This window comes from Boleophthalmus pectinirostris, unplaced genomic scaffold (genome assembly GCF_026225935.1).
Source record: "Boleophthalmus pectinirostris isolate CB_2022bp ecotype Guang Dong unplaced genomic scaffold, ASM2622593v1 HiC_scaffold_9, whole genome shotgun sequence".
Classification (NCBI taxonomy): Eukaryota; Metazoa; Chordata; class Actinopteri; order Gobiiformes; family Gobiidae; genus Boleophthalmus; species Boleophthalmus pectinirostris.
The window spans coordinates 33,222,338-33,246,397 of record NW_026571541.1 but is presented as its reverse complement, the minus strand read 5'-3'; the positions used below and the strand labels follow the sequence as shown (position 1 = coordinate 33,246,397).

The following is a 24,060-nucleotide window of genomic DNA, read 5'->3' as shown; positions in this document are numbered from 1 at the left end:
AACTACAAGTGTCTTTGCTTAAATGAAGAGTTATGGTGCAGCAAAAAAGACAGAGGGAACTACATAGACCATGATCCTTTGCTCCATTTCAATGTAGAATACAAGAAGAAATAACAGTTCTAACACTTTTAAGTCTTAGTTCTTTGGATTAAGTCTTGTCAAGGCATTTTAGGAGGAAAAATAGCATATTAATAGTTTTTCCTCCACAAAATATCCCAATAAATATCGTACCGTGACATGTATGTCATGAAAATATTGTATTGTGAGACTTGGATATTGTTACATCCCTAATCGTGAGCCTCCCCACCATATCGTCATAAATATCGCACCGTGAGTTTCATACTGTGATGATATCGTATCGTGAGATTTGGACATCGATTAGTGTCTGATTTTTGATAGTTTTAACCCTAACAGCATTTATTTACTCAACCCATACAGCATCAGTCCCTTTTGTAATGCATCAACCTTTCTTCTGTTTTTCATTTGGTCCCAGAAAACAGTGAACGCGCTCCAAGTCCAAGCACTTATCACAAGAGAAGGACTTGGCAAAAGGCGGAGGAGCAGCAAGTGTGGACTGAGAGCCAGAACCTGAAGCTCAGGAGCCAGGTGGAGCGTGATAGAGCCGCAGCCAAAAACAGTCTGGTCCAGTTCTCTGTGCAGAGTGACAGAGCAGCCAGGAGCCCCAACCACTTCACAGGTGACAGAGAAAACGTGCTAAAACCTTTCAGCAGTACAATAAACGAGTACTTCGACTTGAGTATCATTATTCTGAAGTAACATCAATCTTAGTTAAGTCAAATTTTTGGCTACTCTTATATTACTGAATCAAATTTCTTTCTATTTCCACACAAAAACAACAGATTCTTATAGTCTCTCTTGCTCAGTTTTTTTTTTTTTACATGTCACTTACCGTAAATTCTAGACTATAAGCCGTTACTTTTTTCTAACACTTTGAACCCTGCGGCTGATAAAACGATGCGGAGAATATGTGGGCGGATTCTTTGTTTGGCACATTGTCCATTCATATATATATAGTCTATGGCAGGGGTGGGCAAACTACGGCCCGGGGTCCATATGAGGCCCTTTAGGCTTTTTAATCCGGCCCGCCAAACTTGAATAATAATAATAATTTCAATAAATAGTAAATACCGTGGGACTTGAAAGACAGATATTTTGTTGTTATGATGTTCAATTATGGGATATTTCAATAATATGTGATATGTTTTCTACATATCCCAAGTTATTTTTTTCTCTTGAGAAAAAAATAATGAGGTGGATTACCAAAAAACTCCATCTATCTGCTCCTGGTCCGGCCCTTCCTTCAAACTTTAGAACCCTTTGTGGCCCACGAGTCATAAAGTTTGCCCACCCCTGGTCTATGGTTTGGCAAAACAGCAGATACACGCAGCCTGAGTGCAGAAAACGCCGCTGTCTGTGCGATTAACACATGGATCTAAGGTTCACATGAAGTTGCAACACTAGCCTGCGATATTATCAGTGCACTCAAATAGTTTGTCGCAGTGTAATGAAATAAGTTATGATGCTAAATTAAAATTTGTGAGGGGGATACGTCTTACCCGTGTGCGTAAATGACTAGAAGAAACGTCTCAAACTTCAGTAGACGGACATCCACTCAAACCTGATTGATAGAACTAACCCTGGCCCCAGGAGAGTCTGAAATCTGCTGAAATCCTCCAAGACACTGACACGATACAGACAGAACAGAGACTCTTTCTGCAGGAGACATGCGCAGTAGAGCACTGAGAGAGATGCGTCGAGGAAGATTCTAGTTTGATTGTGTTTTGAACAGTTATATTGCACTTCATGCACACACCCTCCTCATGGAAAATACACAAAGAAACGCAGATGATGCAGCATTTAAGTTAAAGGCGATCGATGGTGAGATTTCGGCGATGGCAGCATGATGAACTGACCGAACCTGAAAACGTTCTTGAAGACGTGGACACTTGCGGTTTATATTCAGGTGCAGAATATACATGCACAATTTTAAAATTTTGTTAAAATGTAGTTGATGCGGCTTATATTCAGGTGCGCTCAATAGTCCGGAAATTACGGTAGTTGTGTTCTGTTTTTTAACATGTCACTTAAATGGCCCATATTGCTCTTACTTTTCTGATCTATGTTATAATGTTGTTTCCTCATCAAAACATCACAAAAACAGACCTGGATTTGTGTTTTATTTCATTCACACATGTTTAACACACAAACCCTGCATATTTAGGCTGAGTTCTTCTCTCAAACTCAAAAAATCCCAAGGTTTGGGTATGTATACAGTCAACAGTACAGGGTCACTCAAACGTGAATGTGCGACTGAAACAAAACACAACTCCAGGTATGTTTTTCAGGAGGAAATAAAACATAATTGAAAGCTTATGAGTCATTTCTACGTAATATAGGACCTTTAAACACTTCCACATAACCTTTTCACACTGCTCGTGACATTTACTACACAATATAAACATGATTCATTTAGAAATAGTCAGGTTTCTCTTGTGTTCACAGTTTCATAATTGCAGGAGTAAGAAGATGTGAGAAGAAGGAGCACAAACTGCAGTTGACGGAGGAACTTCAGAACATTGTTGAGGAGAAGGAACAAACAGAAGACCTCAGGGTACAGCAGGTAAGACCACTACCACCCATACTCATATTTGGTCATATATTCACATTTTCTTCCTCTTGCAAACTTTGCATTGTTCAGAACCAGCCACACTGTGTTATATTTTCCGTGATGTGGGGAATTGAGGTATTTAAAACTGCACTCTAGCTACGTTCAGACTGCAGGGCTTAATGCTCAATTTGTATTTTTTGGTGAAATCCGAATTTTTTTTGCGATGTCGTTCACATTTCCAATTAAATGTGACTTGTTTGTGATCTCCAGTGTGAACTTTAAACGCCCCAAAAGTGTCTCGCATGAGCATTGGAGAACATGACGACGTCACACACAGCAAGCGTGCTCAGTGTTTACGAGCGTCGCCTAAACGCTGGGCTTGTCTCCCAAAATACAGTCCAGTTCTTCGTAAAATGAACAGGTTACACGTCCACAGCCGCTTCGTTTGTTTGAGTCTTTGAGTCTGTACTTGGCTCGCATGATCTTTGATTTTTGTTGACACTGGCCAGGACCGCCTGTAGCTGCGCTCTTTGGCAATCATTTCAAAAACTGCCTGGTTCTGATAAGACCCCTCCAATTTGGCCTGAATACAGCTAACCTCGCTTTCCCTCCATTGACTAGACTCCGAGTCTGACGTGTAGGTGGGATGAATGTGACCTGGCCGTTCAGACTGAAGTCGCATGTCAAAAGATCGAATATGTATCAGTTTTAGGAGCACATATCCACGTGGCCTGGGTCGCATTTGAAACAATTGGATCTATGTTGTTCGGACTGTCATTAAAAGATCAGATACAGGAGCATAGTGTCCAAAAAAGTCTGATTTGGGTCACTTCAGGCTGGAGTCTGAACGTAACCTATGTCACTTTTCTGGAAAAAGGTCTGCCACTTGCCTGTCTCCATGAAAATACTGTAGCCTTGCCTGGAATCAATCGATCAATCAGTCGATCGATTAATATCAATTTATTTGTCCGAGAGGGAAAGTTTAAGCACAATGAGCAGTAAAATACAATAATAACAGAAAAGGTCAAACAAAAGTCTCAATGCGGCTCAACAGGTAAAGTCATCAGATCCAGTGTCAGGGCAGTTTGAGGAGAGTAACCCTCAGGACAAAAGTGTGTATTAGTGTATTAGTGTATGTTAGTGTGTGTATGTTAGTGTGTATTAGTGTATGTTAGTGTGTGTATGTTAGTGTGTATTAGTGTATGTTAGTGTGTGTATTTTAGTGTGTATTAGTGTAAGTTAATGTACCTTAATGTGTGTTAATGTGTGTTAGTGTGTGAAAGTGTACGTGGATGTGTGTTAGTGTGTGTGTTAGTGTACGTTAATGTGTGTTAGTGTGTGTGTTAGTGTGTAGTGTGTGTTAGTGTGTATGTTAGTGTGTGTTTGTGTTAGTGTGTGTTAGTGTGTATGTAAGTGTATATTAGTGTGTATTAGTGTATGTTAGTGTATGTTAGTGTGTGTGTTAGTGTGTATTAGTGTATGTTAGTGTGTGTATGTTAGTGTGTTATGTTAGTGTGTATTAGTGTATGTTAGTGTGTGTATGTTAGTGTGTATTAGTGTATGTTAGTGTGTGTATGTTAGTGTGTATTAGTGTATGTTAGTGTGTGTATGTTAGTTGTGTGTATGTTAGTGTGTATGTTAGTGTGTGTTAGTGTGTGTATGTTAGTGTGTATTAGTGTATGTTAGTTTGTGTATGTTAGTGTGTATGTTAGTGTGTATGTTAGTGTTATGTTAGTGTGTATGTTAGTGTGTATGTTAGTGTGTGTATGTTATGTGTGTGTGTGTTAGTGTGTTATGTTAGTGTGTGTTATGTTAGTGTGTATGTTAGTGTGTGTGTATGTTAGTGTGTGTGTATGTTAGTGTGTATGTTAGTGTGTATGTTATGTTGTGTGTGTGTTAGTGTGTATGTTAGTGTATGTTAGTGTGTGTTAGTGTGTGTGTTAGTGTACGTTAATGTGTGTTAGTGTGTATGTAAGTGTATATTAGTGTGTATTAGTGTATGTTAGTGTGTATTAGTGTATGTTAGTGTGTATTAGTGTATGTTAGTGTGTGTTAGTGTGTGTTAGTGTGTGTGTGTTAGTGTGTGTGTGTTAGTGTGTATTAGTGTGTGTTAGTGTGTATTAGTGTGTGTTAGTTTAGTGTGTGTGTGTGTTAGTGTGTGTGTGTTAGTGTGTATGTTAGTGTGTGTTAGTGTGGTTAGTGTGTGTATGTTAGTGTGTGTGTGTGTGTTAGTGTGTGTTAGTGTGTGTTAGTGTGTGTGTTAGTGTGTGTATGTTAGTGTGTGTTAGTGTGTGTTAGTGTGTGTTAGTGTGTGTTAGTGTGTGTTAGTGTGTGTTAGTGTGTGTTAGTGTGTGTTAGTGTGTGTTAGTGTGTTAGTGTGTTAGTGTGTGTGTGTGTTAGTGTGTATGTTAGTGTGTGTGTTAGTGTGTAGTGTGTTAGTGTGTGTTAGTGTGTGTGTGTTAGTGTGTGTTAGTGTGTGTTAGTGTGTGTTAGTGTGTATGTTAGTGTATGTTAGTGTGTATGTTAGTGTGTGTTAGTGTGTATGTAAGTGTATATTAGTGTGTATTAGTGTATATTAGTGTGTATTAGTGTATGTTAGTGTGTGTTAGTGTGGTTAGTGTGTGTTAGTGTGTATGTTAGTGTGTGTGTGTTAGTGTGTATGTTAGTGTGTGTGTTAGTGTGTTATGTTAGTGTGTGTTAGTGTGTGTTAGTGTGTGTTAGTGTGTGTATGTTAGTGTGTGTTAGTGTGTGTGTGTGTTAGTGTGTAGTGTGTAGTGTGTGTGTGTGTTAGTGTGTATGTTAGTGTGTGTGTTAGTGTGTTATGTTAGTGTGTGTTAGTGTGTGTGTGTGTTAGTGTGTGTTAGTGTGGTTAGTGTGTATGTTAGTGTATGTTAGTGTGTATGTTAGTGTGTGTGTTAGTGTGTATGTAAGTGTATATTAGTGTGTATTAGTGTATGTTTAGTGTGTAAGTTAGTGTATGTTAGTGTGTGTTAGTGTGTGTTAGTGTGTGTTAGTGTGTATGTTAGTGTGTGTGTGTTAGTGTGTTTGTGTGTGTGTTAGTGTGTATGTTAGTGTGTGTGTGTTAGTGTGTGTTAGTGTGTGTTAGTGTGTATGTTAGTGTGTGTTAGTGTGTGTGTGTTAGTGTGTATGTTAGTGTGTGTTAGTGTGTATGTTAGTGTGTGTGTTAGTGTGTATGTTAGTGTATGTTAGTGTGTGTGTGTGTGTTAGTGTGTGTTAGTGTGTGTTAGTGTGTTAGTGTGTTAGTGTATGTTAGTGTGTATGTTAGTGTGTGTGTTAGTGTGTATGTTAGTGTATGTTAGTGTATGTTAGTGTGGTTAGTGTGTATGTTAGTGTGTGTTAGTGTGTATGTAGTGTATATTAGTGTGTATTAGTGTATGTTAGTGTGGTTAGTGTGTGTTAGTGTGTATGTTAGTGTGTGTGTTAGTGTGTATGTTAGTGTATGTTAGTGTGTGTTAGTGTGTGTGTGTGTTAGTGTGTGTGTTAGTGTGTGTGTGTTAGTGTGTGTGTTAGTGTGTATGTTAGTGTATGTTGTGTGTGTGTTAGTGTGTGTTAGTGTGTGTTAGTGTGTGTTAGTGTGTGTGTTAGTGTGTATGTTAGTGTATGTTAGTGTGTGTGTTAGTGTGTGTTAGTGTGTGTTAGTGTGTGTTAGTGTGTGTTAGTGTGTGTTAGTGTGTGTTAGTGTGTGTTAGTGTGTGTGTTAGTGTGTGTGTGTTAGTGTGTATGTTAGTGTATGTGTTAGTGTGTGTTAGTGTGTGTTAGTGTGTATGTTAGTGTAGTGTGTGTTAGTGTGTAGTGTGTTAGTGTGTGTGTTAGTGTGTGTGTGTGTGTGTGTGTGTGTTAGTGTGTGTTATTGCTCCTCTGTGTGTGTCTGCACTGGAGTTTGTCTAACAGGGTGACTGCACTGATCCATGTGCACACAGGAATGTTGATCCATCTTCAAGCCCAGATCTGTGTCTTTCTGCCGCCTATGGGAACAGGCGAACAGCTTTTAGGCCCCATACGTCAAATCACAGCTTTACCATGATGTGCTAACACCACTCTGCTGCCTCTCACGCCTCACATTCTTCAACGCAGAAGTTTTCTATTACAGTTTTATACATGTATATTGCTGGTTGTTCAGTTTGACTTCCTACTAACGGGCTAAGCTTTTAGGCCCCAATACAAATCAACTCACAACTTAAGCACGACACGTTAACACCACTCTGAAAGCTCTCACATATCACTTCCTGACAGGATAAAGACACTTTTTTTATTCTGTACATTTCTTAAGTACATTTCTATCACAGTTTTATAAAACATATGTAACTTGTTCACTCAGACTGATTCTAGAATTAAAATTAAAAATCGATTTCATGATGTAGATATTACGGTTACGTTTACACTTAAACGAATCACCGTATCGGAAACAATTTGCATCCAGACATGTTGTTTCTGTGTCCGCAAGACTTTGCAACTTTGCGCATATTTGTTTACGTTTTACAGAAAGGAAACTTAACACCGCATGGCTAATTTGCATAAACTAAGCGCTCAAAAAAAAAGCTCACTATTGTGCGCTGATGTGGTTCGCGTCTGTTGGACTAAAGGACACGACTCAGTGGAACATGAGTGTTCTTTCTGTGACAGAGGGAGGTTCTGCTGATGGTGAGTCTGTTCTGTGTTTCTATCGTGTTGGAGATGGTTCATGTTAAACTTTTCAGAGATTATACGTCTGCGGGTCATACATTCTAGCCTGTGACCAAACATCTGTTTTTCGCGTCCTGTCCTGGGCATCCGGGTGTTTTTTTTTTTAAGTGATGGAAGTGTCCGGGTTTTCATTATCATTCAGTGGGGCCATTAAACTGAGCGGCTCTCGTAGCTCTCTGTGCACTCAGAAGGAGCGAGCAGACACAAACAGTCGGTCACTCTGCATTTAAGAATGATTTGTACAAGAAATTCTCAGTTTTCCAGCCCGGTCGGAACAAATGGGAGGCCATGTGCACAGGTTGCGAGGTGAGAGTACCTCAATGTCGAGGCCCCACCCCCCACCCCCAGTAAGGTGTCAGGGTTTTCACAAACGGAAATATGGTCACCCTATTCTAGCCTCTTAACATTTGGCGGTGAATTACTTCGCGCCGCATAGAACTACATCAGTGTATCAGTGTTTTCAAGCGTCCACACAGTGCCGGATCAGATCTGTACTCAGATGAATCTGTACTCAGATCGTTCCGTCTCTGGAGCCGTTTTCCATCGGATTAGTGTGGACGAACGCTGCATCTACAACGAAAACGACTCGAATATGAACTAGTGTGGACGGGGCCTGACATAGACAGAACGATTTGTGCAGTTTAAATGCTCGACATGTAATCTGTTAACATCTGTAGCATTCGAACTGCACAAATCTCTCTGCCTATGCCAATATCGACATCATGAAATCGATTTTTAAGTTTAATTCTAGAACCAGTCTGAGTTACAAGTTACTTATTAATGAATTACTTATTATTACTTATGTTTTATTTATGAAAAATAATGTTAGTTTGGTAACACTTTATAATAACTACACCTTACTTAGCGTTAATAAAGCATGAACAAAGACTTAATTAATAATGAACAAAGATTTAATTAATAATGATTCACGCTTAGTAAATGCTTAATAAAGCATAATTCGTCTTAACTTTAGAAAAGCTCTCAAAAAGACTTAACAGACAACAGCAGCCTGAATTATCATTGCATTGTATTATTAGTAAATCATTTTCTCATAGTTTACTAATGATTAATAAATGCTCAAATGGTTATTTCATGAGTAATTAAGTATGAAATAATTATGAGTAACTATTTACAGCACAGGTAAATTAAGTGCAAGTGCTAATTAAGGTAGTAATTAAGTAGTTACTAAGTGTGAATCATTATTAATTAAGTCTTTCTTCATTATTAATTAAGCCTTTGTTCATGCTTTATTAAGGCTAAATAAGGTATAGTTATTATGAAGTGTTACCGTTAGTTTGGCTGAGGAGTATTTCACTAATGCGTCGTCACTGTTCGCAATTACGTTTTCGTCTTTCTTCCCTTGATAGTTGTGGATAAATTCTTCATGAACAAAATATTTCCTTTTAATTGTGGACATTGTTGGTTAAAGATTTGGTGATGGGGCAAATTTATGAAATTGAAAATGAAAATACACGAGACATTTCAACAGATATTTTGTCGTAGAAAAGCACTAACCGGGAGTTACGTTTTTGCTACGTCGCTACAAAAAGTCTATTAAGAGTAAGATTTTCAACAAGTGAAAATTACGATTTGCTCTTATGTTATTTGGAAACAGCAACACAAGTACATTTTCTGTCACTTTTTCTGTTCTTTTAGTTGTTCGGTTACTTCCTGCTAACAGGCTGAGCTTTTAGGCCGCTATACGTCAACCCACAACTTTAACCTGACACCCTAACACCGCTCTGCTGCCTCTCACACATCACCTCACCTGGGATAAAGACGACAACTTTTTCAAATTCCTCAACGCAAGAAACATTTTCAATCACTTTTTCCGCGGTTGTTCGGTGTGGTTTCCCGCTAACGTGCTTTTAGGCGTCCATACATCAACCCACAACTTTAGCCTGACGCGATAACACCTCTGCTCGCTCTAAGACACGCTTTTTTTTCTTCTTCAAATTCTTCAAGTACATTTTCGATCACTTTATTTATTTTTTTTTGGTCGTTCAGTTCGGTATGACTTCCCGCCGGCCGTAAGTCAGCGCCGGGCCGGTAAAAGTGCCAGCGCGTCTCAGAGCGGCCTCCCCCGACAGCCATTAATTCTGTAACAACGAAGAATAATGGGCTAACAAGTCAATCACACCGGGCTGAGCGGCTACAGCGCGTCACCCCGCATGACACGTACGTCAACCGCTGTCACACTCAGAGAGAGAGAGAGACGGAGGGAGAGGAGGGAGAGGAGAGGGTGAGAAAGAGAGAGAGAATGGAAAAGGGGAGGGAGAAGAGAGGGGGAAAGAGGAGATAGAGAGGAGGAGGGGAAAGGGATGGAGGAATAGAGAGAGAACAGAGGAGAGAGAGGGGGAGAAGAGAGCAACGGAGAGAGAGGAAGAGTGAGGGAATAGAGGGGGACACAGAGGGGGGTCAAGGAAGAAGAGAGAGCGAGAGAGGGGGGAGAGGGAGGGAGAGAGAAAGAGGGGAGATGGAGACAGGGGCAGAGAGAGAAGAGAAAAGGGTGAGGGGAAAGAGAAAGAGAGAGAAGAGAGAAAGAGGAGATAGAGAGGGGGAGAGGAAAGGGACAAAGGGATTGATAGGGGGCAGAGACGGAGAGAGGGTGACAGAGAAAGAGAGAAAGGAGAGAGGGGGAAAGGAGAACAATGGAGAGAGAGGGGAAGAAGAGAGAGCGAGAGAGGGGAAGGGGACAGTGAGAGAGGGAGAGAGAGAGGGGGGAGAGGGAGGGAGAGAGAAAGAGGGGAGATAGAGAGAGGGTGAGAGAGAGGAGAGATGAAAAGAGGGAGAGAGAGGGATGGGGAGAGAGAAGAGAGAAAGAGGAGATAGAGGGGGGAGAGGAAAGGAACGGAGGGACTGAAAGGGGACAGAGACGGAGAGAAGGAGAGGGGGGGAGAGGGGAACAGCGGAGAGAGAGGGAGAGAGTTGGAGAGAGAGAGGGGGGGAGAGAGAAACAGAAGAGAGAGGGGGTCATGGAAGAAGAAAGAGCAAGAGAGAGAAAGAAACAGTGAGAGAGAGGGGGGAGAGGGAGAGAGAGGGGACAGAGACGAAGAGAGGGGGAGAGAGGAAAGAGAGATGGAGAGAGAGTGGGAGAGAGAGACAGAAGGGGGGGGTCAAGGAAGAAGAGAGAGTGACAGAGAGGAAGGGAACAGTGAGAGAGGAAGAGAGAGAGGGGGGAGAGGGAGGGAAAGAAAGAAAGAAAGAGGGGAGATAGAGAGAGGGGCAGAGAGAGAAAGAAAGAGAGAGTGAGAAAGGGGAGGGAAAAGAGAAAGAGAAGGGAAGAGAGAAAGAGGAGATAGAGAGGGAAAGGAAAGGGATGAAGGGATAGAGAGGGGACAGAGACGGAGAGAGGGAAAGACAGAGAGGGGGAGGAGAGAGAGAGAAAAATATAGGGGGGAGAGAGGGGGAACAGAGAGAGTGAGAGGGAAAAGAGGATGGAGAATAGAAAGAAAGAGGGAAAGAGAAAGAGAATAATGAGAGAGAGAGAGAAAGAGAGAGGAGGAGGAGAGAGAGAGACAGAGATGGGGGGTATAAGGGTGAGAAAAAGGGGACAGAGAGAGAAGAGAAAAGGGGAGAGACAAAGAGAAAAAGAGGGGGAGAAAGAAAGAGGATAACAAGAGGGAGAGAGAGGAAAGAGACAGAGAGAGAGAGAGAGAAGGAAAAAGAGGACCGGAAGGAGCAAGAGAAGGGGAGAGGGAAGAGAGAGGGGGGCAAGGAAGAAGAGGGAGGAAGGGAAGAGAGAGAGAGTGAAGGAAAAAGTGAAGGGGAAGGAGAGAGTATGGGGGAGAGAGGAGAGGAAAGAGAGTGAAAGGGAGGAAGGGAAGGAAGAAATAAAGAGACAGAGAGACAGAGACAAGGCAGGAGAGAGCAAGAGACAGGAAATAGAGGGAGAGAGGAAGAAAGAGGGATAAGTGTGCGGTAGGTTGGTGGTGTTGGGTGGGTTTGTGGTCAGTCTCTCGTTGGCGATCACTTGTTTCCATGTGACTTGTCGTGGCAGAGGTCAGGGCCGTCAGAGCCGAGGTCATTACTGCAGAAGAGTCTGGGGTTAATGAAGCAGGAGCCGCCGGAGCCACACTGATGACGGACGGAGGAGGAGGGGGGGGGATGTCACTTTCAGGCTGGACATGTGAAAAAATGCTTCGAAATCATTACATTTAAGATTTTACTAAAACGTTTAAACAATTTTCCCAGTTTGTCATTTATTTAAGTTTAAAATTGTACTTCCAGGTTCATATCACTGTTACCTGGCAACCAATTTCTACACTGGGCCAAACAGAAAATATAATATACAAGAAAACAGCTTTATTTGGTTGGGAAAATGTTTAAAATATCAGAAAAAAAATTATTCTGAAGTGTAAATTGTGCAGAATTTTTGGACAGAATTCTCTCCTTCCTGTAATTTTTTTCGACATTTTTTCAACTTTTCTTCACAAATTGTTTCTTGATTGGTGTAAAACTATAATTTATATTGACAACAGGTATTATCGAACCAAATTAAGTCAAAATGAGAGAATCATCAAAAACCTGTCATACCGCGATGCTAACGGTAGGCATGCTCTGTCTGAGGCTTTGTTAGACTTTAATCTGAGTTTTGTTTTAACACAATCTGACTAAAAACAACTGGAACTACAATAGGTGATCTGATTACAGTCACAAGTTAGTCACTCTCACCTTTTTGTTGAAAATCAAACTCCTAAACAGAACCACGAACGCTCGTACTGATCACACGCTCCTGAAAATGTGCCGTTTGAATTTAATTTTATATTTTTCTTTAAAGTTATTTGGCTATGTTTCCTAGTGCTGAACATTTTGCTTTAAAAATACTTGGAGTAAACCCCCGACGTGATGTTACTACAAAGAATCAATACTGTCAGTACAGTATAAGGCTGTACATGAGGGGTGACTTAATAAACATCTGAAAGTGCCACGCTGTAAATTTGCGGAACTGTCAATGGCCATAGTTATCCTGCCACTAAAAACAGTCTTACCCACTCCACAAAACACCCGAAACAAATGTATTATTACACCAGACTGTCGATGTAAATGTCTGTGTTGATAGAATAATGTTTGAAATAAAACTAAGCTTGCATTTGAAGGATTTATGTCTGAGCAGCAGCAGTGAGTTGTTCTTCCTGATAGAAATTTTAGCAGAGGCGGACTGATATATGAGAAAATAGTCCCTCAACATGTGACGAATCATGAGATCCGAGGTTAGTTTTATTTCAAACATTCTTCCATCGACACAGACATTTACATTGACAGTCTGGCGTATTTATAGTTTTGCTTTGGGTGTTTTGTGGAGTGAGTAAGACTGTTTTTAGTGGCAGGATAACTATGGCCATTGACATGCACTAGTCTAACACCAGCGACCTCTGCAAATACAAGGACTGGATGGAATATTTAAAAAAAAGTGTCTCCACACGTCTCCAACACTCTGGCTCTCGAGGAAATGAGGTCCAATGTCCAAAATTCCGGACTGTCCCTTTAAGCTTTCGTCTTTTTCACCTTGATAGTTGTGGATAAATTCTTCATGGACAGAATATTCATCATTTGTGGACCTTGTTGGTTGAAGATTTGGTCACGGGGCAGATTTATGAAGCCGGTGAAGAATACGCAAGACATTTCCACACACATTTTGACATAGAAAACCATTAACCGGAAGTTTTGTTGTCCCTCAAATTTCACTTTTACTTCACAAAAAAGTCGATCTATCTGGGTGATAATAGCTCAGTTCGTAGAGCATTTGCCCACTGATCAGAAGGCTGGCGCTTCGAATTCTGCTTTCGGCATAAACAAGTGATTCCTACTCCCACAGATGACTGCTTTCGTTGTGTCCTTGGGCAAGACACTTCACCCGCCTCGCCTCTAGTGTCTACGTATACTGGTGTGTGAATAGGTGAGTAGTTCTTTGTGTGTTAAAGGTGGAAAAGCGCTGTATAAAAACGTGATGATTTACCATCTAGCCTACAAAAAAAAACGCATGAATTGTTAATTTTCGAGAACGGTTTTAACTTCAGTCTCGCAAACTGCACTTTTATAGCTCGCCGGAAACAACTCGAAGCGTCCTCACGTAACATCTTGTCCCTTATACTCCAAGCATCCACATTAACATAGTCGTGTGCGTTACTACCACTCGTCTCCCGTGTCTGTGTGTAAAACGAATGCACCGGGACGTACACGCTCTGCAGACCTGGCTATATTTGTTAACAGCCCTCGCCCCTCTCGTACTCTCCAAAACACTGCACAATACCGGTCATTGTAGCTCAGTAAAAGCTTGTGCCGACACAGGGGTACATTGGAAATAGCTCTTGTCATTAATGCTTTATTAATTGCCGCGGGGTAGTACTCGGCGATGCAGGGTGCGTTGGATTTCTCTGACACTTTGAGGTCAGCGTGCCGGGCGGGTGGAGAGGAGGAGGAGGGAGGAGGGAAGAGAGAGGGAGGAGGGGAGGGGCTTTGTCTTTTCCTTTGTTTCATGGCCGCTCACATGTGAACAGGGGAGATGGCTGCTGGGCTGCCTCATGGAAATGCCGGTTTGGAGACTGGGTTAAAGCTTAAGTACGGGGGGTGTGTTTCTCCGGGTCCGTGTTGTGGAGATAACACATGTATAATTAATGGTGTGTTTTTCTACCGGCAGAGAGAGAGAGCACGGCGAAGGCAATCTGAAATTCAACAACATTTCATGGGCTCAATTTTGCGCCGCGAATGTAAAACCGCTCCACTCTTATTACGCAAATCGAAATATGTATTCAGTTTGAAATCGAGAGGTCTACAGAAAATTGTCTGCGGTTTGGAACAGACGGAAGACTTTGGAGGAAGAGATCTGACCTTTTCTGATTTAAATGGCACCGATTCTTTCTTCTTTATATATAGGAAAATTATTATTAACTGAAGATCTGGTATTGAAACCACGTATTTTGGAGTGATTCATATTGATATTGATCCTCTACACTGGTCTAACTTTCTAGGTGAAGGCTTTTCAATACATATATTTGTATTTATTTATTTGGAAAAGTACATTATAGAACATATGTGTATATAAAAAAAAAAGCTAAACAAAACAACAAAAACAAACCAGTCAATCAATCAATGTATCATGTAAATATAATAAACACATATCATATATTTTCCAGGTTGATAGTAACATTAAAATCCCATTTAACACAAAACACAAAAACAGTATCACCAATACTGGACCAAAGACAAGAACCTCACACAAACTGGGATCAAAAATGAGACTGAGCAACAGCAGACTGAACACAGTACGGGGTAGAGGCAGGCAGGAGCAGACAGGAGCAGACAGGAGCAGACAGGAGCAGACAGGAGCAGGCAGGAGCAGCAGGAGCAGCAGGAGCAGACAGGAGCAGACAGGAGCAGACAGGAGCAGACAGGAGCAGACAGGAGCAGACAGGAGCAGACAGGAGCGATCCATAACCACAAACTAAGGAGTTGTCACATCATTAAATTTTCTCTTTAATTTCTCTTTAAGAAGATTTATAAATATAGTGTGCTATAGTGTTTTGATCTAAATATAAGCTGATATACTGCCCCTACCTTAAAGTGCTCAAGTATTGCACGTACCCTAAAGTGCTGAAGGATTACACGTACCCTCGAGTGTTGAAGTATTGCACAGACCCTAAAGTCATCAAGTACTACACAGACGCTTAAAGTGCTCAAATGTTACACAGATCCTAAAGTGCTCAAGTACTACATAGATCCTAAAGTGCTGAAGTATTGTACCTACCTTAAAGGGCTGAAGTACTGCACGTAACCTAAAGTGCTCAAGTACTGCACAGACCTTAAAGTGCTCAAGTATTGCCCAGACCATAAAGTGCTCAAGTATTGCCCCTACTCTGAAGTGCTCAAGAATTACACACACCCTAAAAGTGCTCTAGAATTACACACACCCTAAAGTGCTCAAGTACTACACAGATCCTAAAGTGCTCAAGTATTACACACACCCTAAAGTGCTCAAGTACTACACAGATCCTAAAGTGCTCAAGTATTATATAGACCCTAAAATTCTCAAATATTGCACAGACCCTAAAAGTACTCAAGTACTACACAGATCCCAAAATGCTCAAGTATTATACAGACCCTAAAGTACTCATGTATTGCACAGACCCTAAAGTGCTTAAATATTGCACATACCCTAAAGTGCTGAAGAACTGCACAGACCCCAAAATGCTCAAGTATTACCCGTGCCCTAAAATTCTGAAGTATTGCACAGACCCTAAAGTGCTGAAGTATTACCTGCGCCCTCCACTGCTGAACTATTGCATGTACCCTAAAGTTCTGAAGTACTGCATGTACCCTAAAGTGTTGATACACTGCCCATTCCCTAAAGTACTCATGTATTGCACAGATCCTTAAGTGTGTAAGTACTGAATGGAGTTCTTATAAAATGTGTTCACAGGTTTGTGTTGATCTGATGTGCATTACTACAACTTGTCATTTTACATTATGGTTTCATAGGAATCAATAGGAGCTGATTGACAAACCGTGCTGCTGCTGCTGCTGGTGGTGGAGGTGTTTTGACCTTCAAATGTGTTATGTCATTTCAAAAAATTCTGATTTTGATGGACGTACCTTGACATCTGCAGTGTCCCTCTGGCAGAGCGTCCAGGAGCGGCTGATCCCAGAGAAGGTCCTGTCCGGATGGGGAAATCTGTGTCCGTGTGTGGACAGGAAGAACGTGGTGAAGGGCTCCTGTCAACACAACACAACCAGAATACAATCACAATACACATCAAGATCCCCAAAATGTCTGACAAAATTATTTGAAGTTGCACAATGTAACTTTTCTGGTGGGGGTTTAATGCCGTATGAACCTGAACACCCCATCCACTTCAAAACCAAGAAAAGTGTGACATTAAACGCACCTATCTCCATGGAGACGAGCACATGACCTCAACAGAGCAATGCAGGTTTTTCAAAGTGTCTGTGACTGTATATATATAAAAGGACACAGCTAACGCAAAATAAGATAAAATAAGAAATTAGTAGTTCAGGCTCCTATTCACCCTGGCTCCTACTGTGACTCCTTTCTCTGTAACTGCCGCTGTGAGCCTCGTCATTTTGGCTTTAAAATGTTCATATTAACCCGCTCTAAATGATCGTGGTGTTTATATTTAGCTGTTTTGTCAATTAAAAAAAAAAATCCTAATCTTAATAACGAGCCTGACTCCAAATTTACCCCTGTAACCGCAAGTGTTGTGAGTTTCGTTTGACTTGAGATGAACAAAAAAAAACCCAAAAACAAGACAGCACAGCAGTTCTGATAGTACATAGTAGATTCAGTTTAAATCAGGGGTCTCTAACCTTTTTCCTCCGTTGAGCTACCTTTACAAAAATGAAAATACCAGAGAGCTACTTAATTTAGCAATCGCAAGAAATTGAGTTAATAAAAGAGCCTTAGATGGGGTAAAGTTTGATGATTATAAAACATAAACCATTTATTACTGCATAAAGTTAGACATCAGAATGGCACATTTACAATGGCAATAGCCATTTAAGTAACCATAATTTTGTTATTCAGCACAATCTCTGCAGCACGACTGCTGACAAGGACCAGGAAGAGAGAGCACATCACCCCAATACTGAAGTCTCAGTATTGGGCTTCAGGATAGATTTTAAAGTTCTTTTATTGGTTTATAAAGCTCTTAATGGTCTTAGTCCTATTTATTTATCTGATCTGCTTTTATCATATGAGCCTCAGGTAGTCTTCTTTTAACTGTCCCAAGAGTTCAAACTAAGACCCACGGTGAGGCGTCTTTTAGCTTTTATGGCCCCCGTTTGTGGAACAGTCGACCTGAGGATCTGAGGTCCACTGCGAGTGTTCATATTTTTAAAAGTAAACTTAAAACATATCTTTTTAATTTAGCTTTTAACTGAAACTTTTAGCTGTTTTAACTTAAATTATCATTATTATTGTAATTATTATGGTTATTTTAAATTAAATTATCATTACTATTTTACTTATGGTGGTGGTTTAAATACTAACCATCTATGTGGTAACTCATGTCCATTACATCAGTGTTTCCCAAACTGTTTTTCGGGGGACTCATATTTTAAAAGTCACAAATCTTTGCGACCAAAGTCAACAGACATTATTCGTAAATCACAAAATAAATTTGTGGCCATTATTGAACATTAATGACTAGAAGGTACACCGGATTATAAAGCGCATTAAGCAAAACAATCGGACGACACTTGAGACTAGAATTTTTTAAGGAGGACGACTCAAATATACACTGAGTAATAATGTGTTTAATGCAGCTTTGCGCACATTTGTTTACATTTTACAAAAACAAAACTTAAAACCACATGTTTAATTTGCATAAGCTATAAAAACTGGAAAAAAAAAAAAAAAACTGCTGTTACCTACATGCAGATTTTGACAACGGCGACCCCAAAAAAATGTCTTGCGACCCACCTAAGAACCTGAGGGTCACGACGCAGTCTTTGGAAAACACTGCATTACATCATTGTTTTCAGAAAAAAAAAAAAAGAGAAACAAACAAAAAAAAAAACCCACATACACACACGCACATTAAAAATATTTTAATAACTTAGCAGTACATTAAGTTTCTGAAAAATATTTTTGATGAAAGTACAGGTGGCTTGTGGTGTTTAGTTACATCTCAAAGCTGTTTAGCCCACTGTAAGATTTCAAACTGTTTTTATTCCAGAAAGTCTATGGGAAAAATAAATGGGAGATTTACAGACTGCGTTCACTGTAGAGCTCAGTTGTGGAACATCTGATGTAAAACTTTACAGAAGAATAAGTTTTCACACCAGTTAGAACAACTTTACAACAAACTGAGCCCAAACAAACTTTGTGAACAGTTGACACAGCAGAGCAGCTCGATTCAAAATGGCCGACGTCTCAGCATGTGCTCACCGTTTCTCCTCTCGCGGTCATTATTTCTGCGCCTGAGGAAAAATTAATTAGCGTCCTTCCGGAGTGTACAGTGCGCGGCGTAATGATAATTGGTTCAAATGTAGTTTTGTCGGAGCGATCGGGCGGACGTGTCAGTCATCACGGGACAAAGAGAAACAAACTACTCCACGGCTGTCAGCTCCTCCCGTTCATCAAGCCTGTTCAAAGTAATGCTAGCAAGCCTGAAATAATAACTCCCAAATCAGTCACTTTTCAAACCACACAACACTGTCTCATTATAAAATGGGCTCAGCTTGACAGTTTTTCATTCCGTGATTGTGGGACCAAAATGTACTTAGCCTTGTCCAATAATATAGGCTATACGGTCGAAGTATTCATAATTCTAATGACAGCTGGACTTTTGTGAAACTCGTAAAACAAAAACAACTTTAGTTTAGTGATAATACAACTTCACAAACCTGGCGTGATGAACGAAATGGACGCTGATTGTGCTAGGGTGAATAGACATCCCTATTTACCCGGGACAGTCCCAGTTTTGAGCAGATTTATCCAAAACCAGTGATTTCTCCCAATTTTATACAAGAAATGTCCCTGGTGTCCCTATTTTTGACCAATTTGATCCCTGCAAGCAATAAAGAGAAGCATACATTGTCATTTGTTGAGGTAAAATACAGAAAAGCTGCTTAAAAATGACCAAAACAGAAAGAAAATGTGACTATACTGACTCAAATTTGTGCCGAATGCATAAAATTTTCCTTAATTACGCACTTGTTTCCAACCAACTCAAACCAGGGATGTCTCAGTTTTTTATTTTGAAAATCTGGTCTTTCTAGATTGTGCTCTGAAGGGGGAGTGACTAAACATGGGGAGCAAAGGGTGGGGAGATTTAAGAAGAGAATTGAACAAACTACGTTAAAATGTAGTTCAGTCAGCAACATTTTCAAGCTGAGTTCTTCTCTCAAACAGAAAACACTTTGTTCTACCTTGTGATGTCATGTGGTAATAAAAGAAGAGCTCCACTGTGTTTTTAAACTCCACACACCTTCACTAGAATCATTTGGATTATTTTAGACCTGGAATTGCCTGATCTCTACTGAACAGAAGGTAAAAGGAGCTGTTAACTTGAAAGTGTGGGGAGACTCGGAGCGTCAAAAATGAAAGTGAAGCTCATAAAACAATTACGTTGTTTACGGCGTTACATCATTTTCAAAACAGTAAGGTAACATGGTGACCTAAATATGTTATGTGTTATCAGTTAATACCGCATAGAAGTGTAATTCCTCCTCTTTTTAAAGGGTCTATGTTACACTGTTTGCCGATCTATGTCAGGCCCCTTTCACACTAGTTTGTATTTGAGTCGTTTTCGTTGTGGACGCAGTGTTCGTCCACAGTAAACGGAAGGAAAACGGCTCCAGAGACGGAACGATCTGGTGTCACCAACTCCCACGAATTCATGTAAGTACAGATCTGATCCGGCACTGTGTGGACGCCTGAAAACGCTGATACACTGACGGAGGAGCTCTAATTGACATCCTTATTGGACCACGTCACTGTGACTTCCAGATTCGCTTGGTTTGTGACATTGATCATGTGACACTATTGCGGAAAACAGTTTAAACAAACCGTAAACAAACAGGAAACAGTGTAGCTAGAACTACTTGCTAGAAACCATGTGCCTGGACGCTAATAGTTTCCAATACGGTGTTACAGTGATACGGTAATGCGGTGATTCGTTTCAGTGAGTGTGTATACATGCACATCAGTAACCCGGTTATTAGCCATATCCCGGTTATGTCAGTATTCGGGTTACTGCGTTTACATGCGCACTGAGAAACCGGGACACTCATATCCGCGTGTACATGATCAAATGGAGTATCCCGGTTTCTTGACATAATCTTACAAATGCGCAGGCGCAAAAATTAACTTAAATCAATTTCATAAACCAGGAAAAATACAAACCGTGAGCTCCTTTAGCATAAGAAGCTAAGGAGCTACGAGATCTCCCACAATCCACTGTGCAGATTCTTCATTAAAATCTTCTGCATAAATAAACTCAACTTTACAACATATAAACCATAAACACTATAGACACATCAGCCCGTTTGATCAGATAATTCAGCTGTGATCACATTTGTTTACGTTTTACAGAAACGAAACTTAAGACCGTTTGGCTAATTAGCATAAACTGTTAGCGGCGATAAAAACAACTCGCTCCTTGCGCCGCTGATGCGATCAGTTTTTTTTTTTTGGACTAAATGACACGACTCTGTGGATTATGTGTGTTATTTCTGTGACAGAAGAGGCGCTAATGATGGTAAGTGTGTTTCGTGCGTATAGTGTATAGGAGATAGTTCATGTTTTAGCTTTTCAGCGTCACACGAGTGCAGGTCGTACGAGTGCAGATTGTACGTGTGCAGGTTTAGCGCAGCTCTTAATTTTACAGTCATTTCACTCGTTTGGTCACTTTATTTATGTTGGTCAATTTATTTATGTCACTACTGTTGTGTTGAGAGGCTGGAAAGTGTCTTTTGGACGCATGCGCACTCAACTTTATGTTGCAGTAACCGGGGTACTGCGTATACATGCCACAAGTAACCCGGTTACTATCGGAATAAACCAGCTACAGTAACCCGGTTTCTAATAACCGGGATACTGCCATAACCGGGTTACTGAAACCGGGTTACTGCGTATACATGCACCATCAAGAAACCGGGATACTCAAAAAACCCGATCATAACCGGGTTATTGATGTGCATGTATACGCACTCAGTGTGAACATAACCTTAGAATGTTGTTTCCTCATCACAAACAGACCTGGAGTTGTGTTTTGTTTCATTCACACATGTTTAACACACAAACCTGCATATTTAGCCTGAGCTCTTCTCTTAAACAGACACAATAAACACTCTGTTCCACCTTATGATGTCATGTGGTAAGACAGGACACGCTCTACTGTGTTTTTAAACTCCACACACCTTCAGTAGAATCAGTGTCAGCCCTGGACTTGCTCATCTCTACTGAATAACAGGTAAAAGGAGCTGCTAACTTGAAAACTACCACTTCATGACATCACAAGGTGGAACAGAGCATTTTGGGTTTGGAGATGTAGACCACTGATTCCCAAAGACTGAGTCATGACCTTCAGGTGAGTCGCAAGAGATTTTTTTGGGGTCGCCTTGTCATGATCTGCATGTAGGTCGTTGAAATGATCATATCCTTTCCTCAGTAGGGTTAGTATTTCTAAGCTTATTCCTTTCACTACTACATAAATGTGTGAACTGTGATTTTCTGAGCTCACGAAAATGAAGACAAAGCACAGAAACAGACAGAATCCTGCGTCTGATCTCCTCCTGCAGCCCGGACTGGAACACGCTCCAAAAACACAGACAGGCCCACCTATCTCATTAGAAATGTTGAAATGTTAAGACATGTTTTGTATAATTGTCTAATCTTTTTGTAATTATTTTATTGACTATTTTGCTTTGTATTGCTGGTTCAATAACTGTTTTTCATTGTTTAAAACTTGAGTAATACCAATTGTTCAAAGACACGATCACTCAGTCAACAATAAAATATCCTCATTAATGTTCAATCACGGTCAAATCCACATTTATTTTGTGATTTACAAATAATGTCTATTGACTTGGGTCGCGAAGGTTTGTGATTTTTAAAATATGGGTCCCCAGAATAAAAGACTAATAACTTTTCTAGTGGAGAGTCAGGACTCCAAGGAAATTAAGGAGTTATTGCTTTGTCTGGAATGTTTCACAGTATGGCATTAAACCTTTCTATCGTCATGAAGACCAAGTTACTGGTCCGATCTGTGGCGAGTAGGGGTGTAACGATATCCAAGTCTCACGATACGATATCATCACGGTATGATATTTATTGCGATATCGTGGGAAAGCTCACAATTAGGGATGTAAAAATATCCAAATCTTTCAGTACCATATTTTCACGATATACACCTCACGGTACGATATTTATTGCGATATTTTGTGGAGGCTAAACAACTAGAACTGTTATAATATGATCTAAAACTTTTTCCTCTGTAAAATGATCTTGAATCTTAATGAACAATTTAAAATCCAAAAAGAACACTAAAACTTAAAAATGTTGACTTTTTCAGAACGTCACTTCATTTTGCTGCTCTTGGTCACTACGCACTAGAAACGGAGGGCAAAGACACCTGTGGTCTATGTAGTTCCCTCTGTCTTCTTTTAGCTATTGCTGCTCCATAACTCTTAATTTAAGCAAAGACACTTGTAATTCGATATATTGTGATGGTCCACGATATTATTGCGAGAACTTTGACGATACGATAATCACGATATTTCGGTTGTTGTAACATCCCTAGTGGCAAACTGTCAGAATGTTTGTTTTTCTAGGTGTTTTGAGCTATAAAACCACATGTACTTGAATAAATGTAAGGTAGATCTGTTTAATGTCACACTGTGGAACATTCCAGGCGGAGCAGTGACATATCGACGGAAACAAGCGGGTGACGGACCTCCAACCGCAACGTTACACAATGCACCTTTAACGCCCCGCTCCCTCTGACCCTGATGGAGCACATGTGTCGAGTAAATGAGGACAGCGGTGAGTAACCCTGATGGACATACTCTCTCTCCTCCCCCCCCTCGCTCCCACATCCCTCGCTCCTCTCTCACGTGTAGCTGTCAGCGAGCTCTGTGTGAATCATTACCGGCCACTCTTGATTTGGCTCGCCCGTGCGCGTGCGTGGGGCGTGTACTGGCCTGTGAAATGTGTTTTTTGTGATCCATTGGTTCGACCCCAGAGCCAATCAGATGGAGATGTAACAAGTCTGCGGAACTGACGGAGCTCTAACGGACAGCATCATCAGGCCTGGAGACGCCGACGATCAAAAGGACAAATGAGGAGCCGAACGCAAACACAAGGCATTCAAAAAAAGGTTATTGGGGCGAAATTTCATTAGTCTATACTGTAACTGAGGATTGTTTAAAGGTGCATTGTGTAATTTGTGATTTTGTGTGATATAGGACTTTCAAAAGCACCAGTCTTCACTTTCCAATAGCAGAGTCCACTTAAAGGTATATTGTGTAACTATTCTTTAAGTTCGTGGAAACCGTCTGACCTCACAGCATTAGGATTCGTTCGCTCGACAGTAGGCGGGTACTTTTTTTATTTCAACAGCCGCTGCTATTTGATCGTGATGTATGTAATGCACCGAATCCCATAGGAAGAAGGACAATAACGTCTTTCCCCTTGATAAAATTCACCAAACATTCTCTTTGTTCCAGCTTTAAATCCTCGATCTTGGGAATCGTTGCCAACACAGAATGTCTGTCTTCGTCTACATCCATCTCGACGCTTTGTTTACTGTTGTGCTGTTCCACAAAAGGGACACAGACAGACACTTGAGTTTAACGTCATGGCTTCACAGCTCTTCTCTGATTGGCCGGCGCGCAGTCTACAATTTCCGGGGTTCTTGCAAACCGTCTAGTGTATTCTGATTCCTGATCTAGTCGCTGTAGAGAAATTAAACTGAGTGGAGGCACTAGGCAGCACCAGCCTGGCTAGGGTCTGTCTGGAATGTTTCACACTGTCTTAATGGAGACCGAACCAGACCAAAATTAAAGGTTAGGTCTGTGGAGAGGCGACCCCGATCATAGTCAGAATGCCTGTTTTTCTAGGTATCTTTGAGCTATAAAGCTGCATTCAGAGTGAAGTGTTTTTGCGGCGTGTCGTCAGGCGTCAGGGTCGTGAGAATCAGGTGTCGACGTGGTGCGTTTTGAGCGCTCAGGCATCAACGCTCTTTACGCGCATCCAGGGTGTCAGC

At 40.9% G+C, this 24,060-nt stretch overlaps 1 protein-coding gene across 1 annotated transcript in view; it reads right to left on the bottom strand.

The window, feature by feature from the left end:
- Nucleotides 1–24,060, bottom strand: part of LOC110174043 (neurobeachin-like) — a 783,761-nt gene that overhangs the window by 87,269 nt on the left and 672,432 nt on the right. The window contains exon 49 of the mRNA XM_055166710.1: nucleotides 15,926–16,045. Coding sequence (XP_055022685.1) covers nucleotides 15,926–16,045 — 120 coding nt within the window. The remainder of the gene's footprint in view (nucleotides 1–15,925; nucleotides 16,046–24,060) is intronic.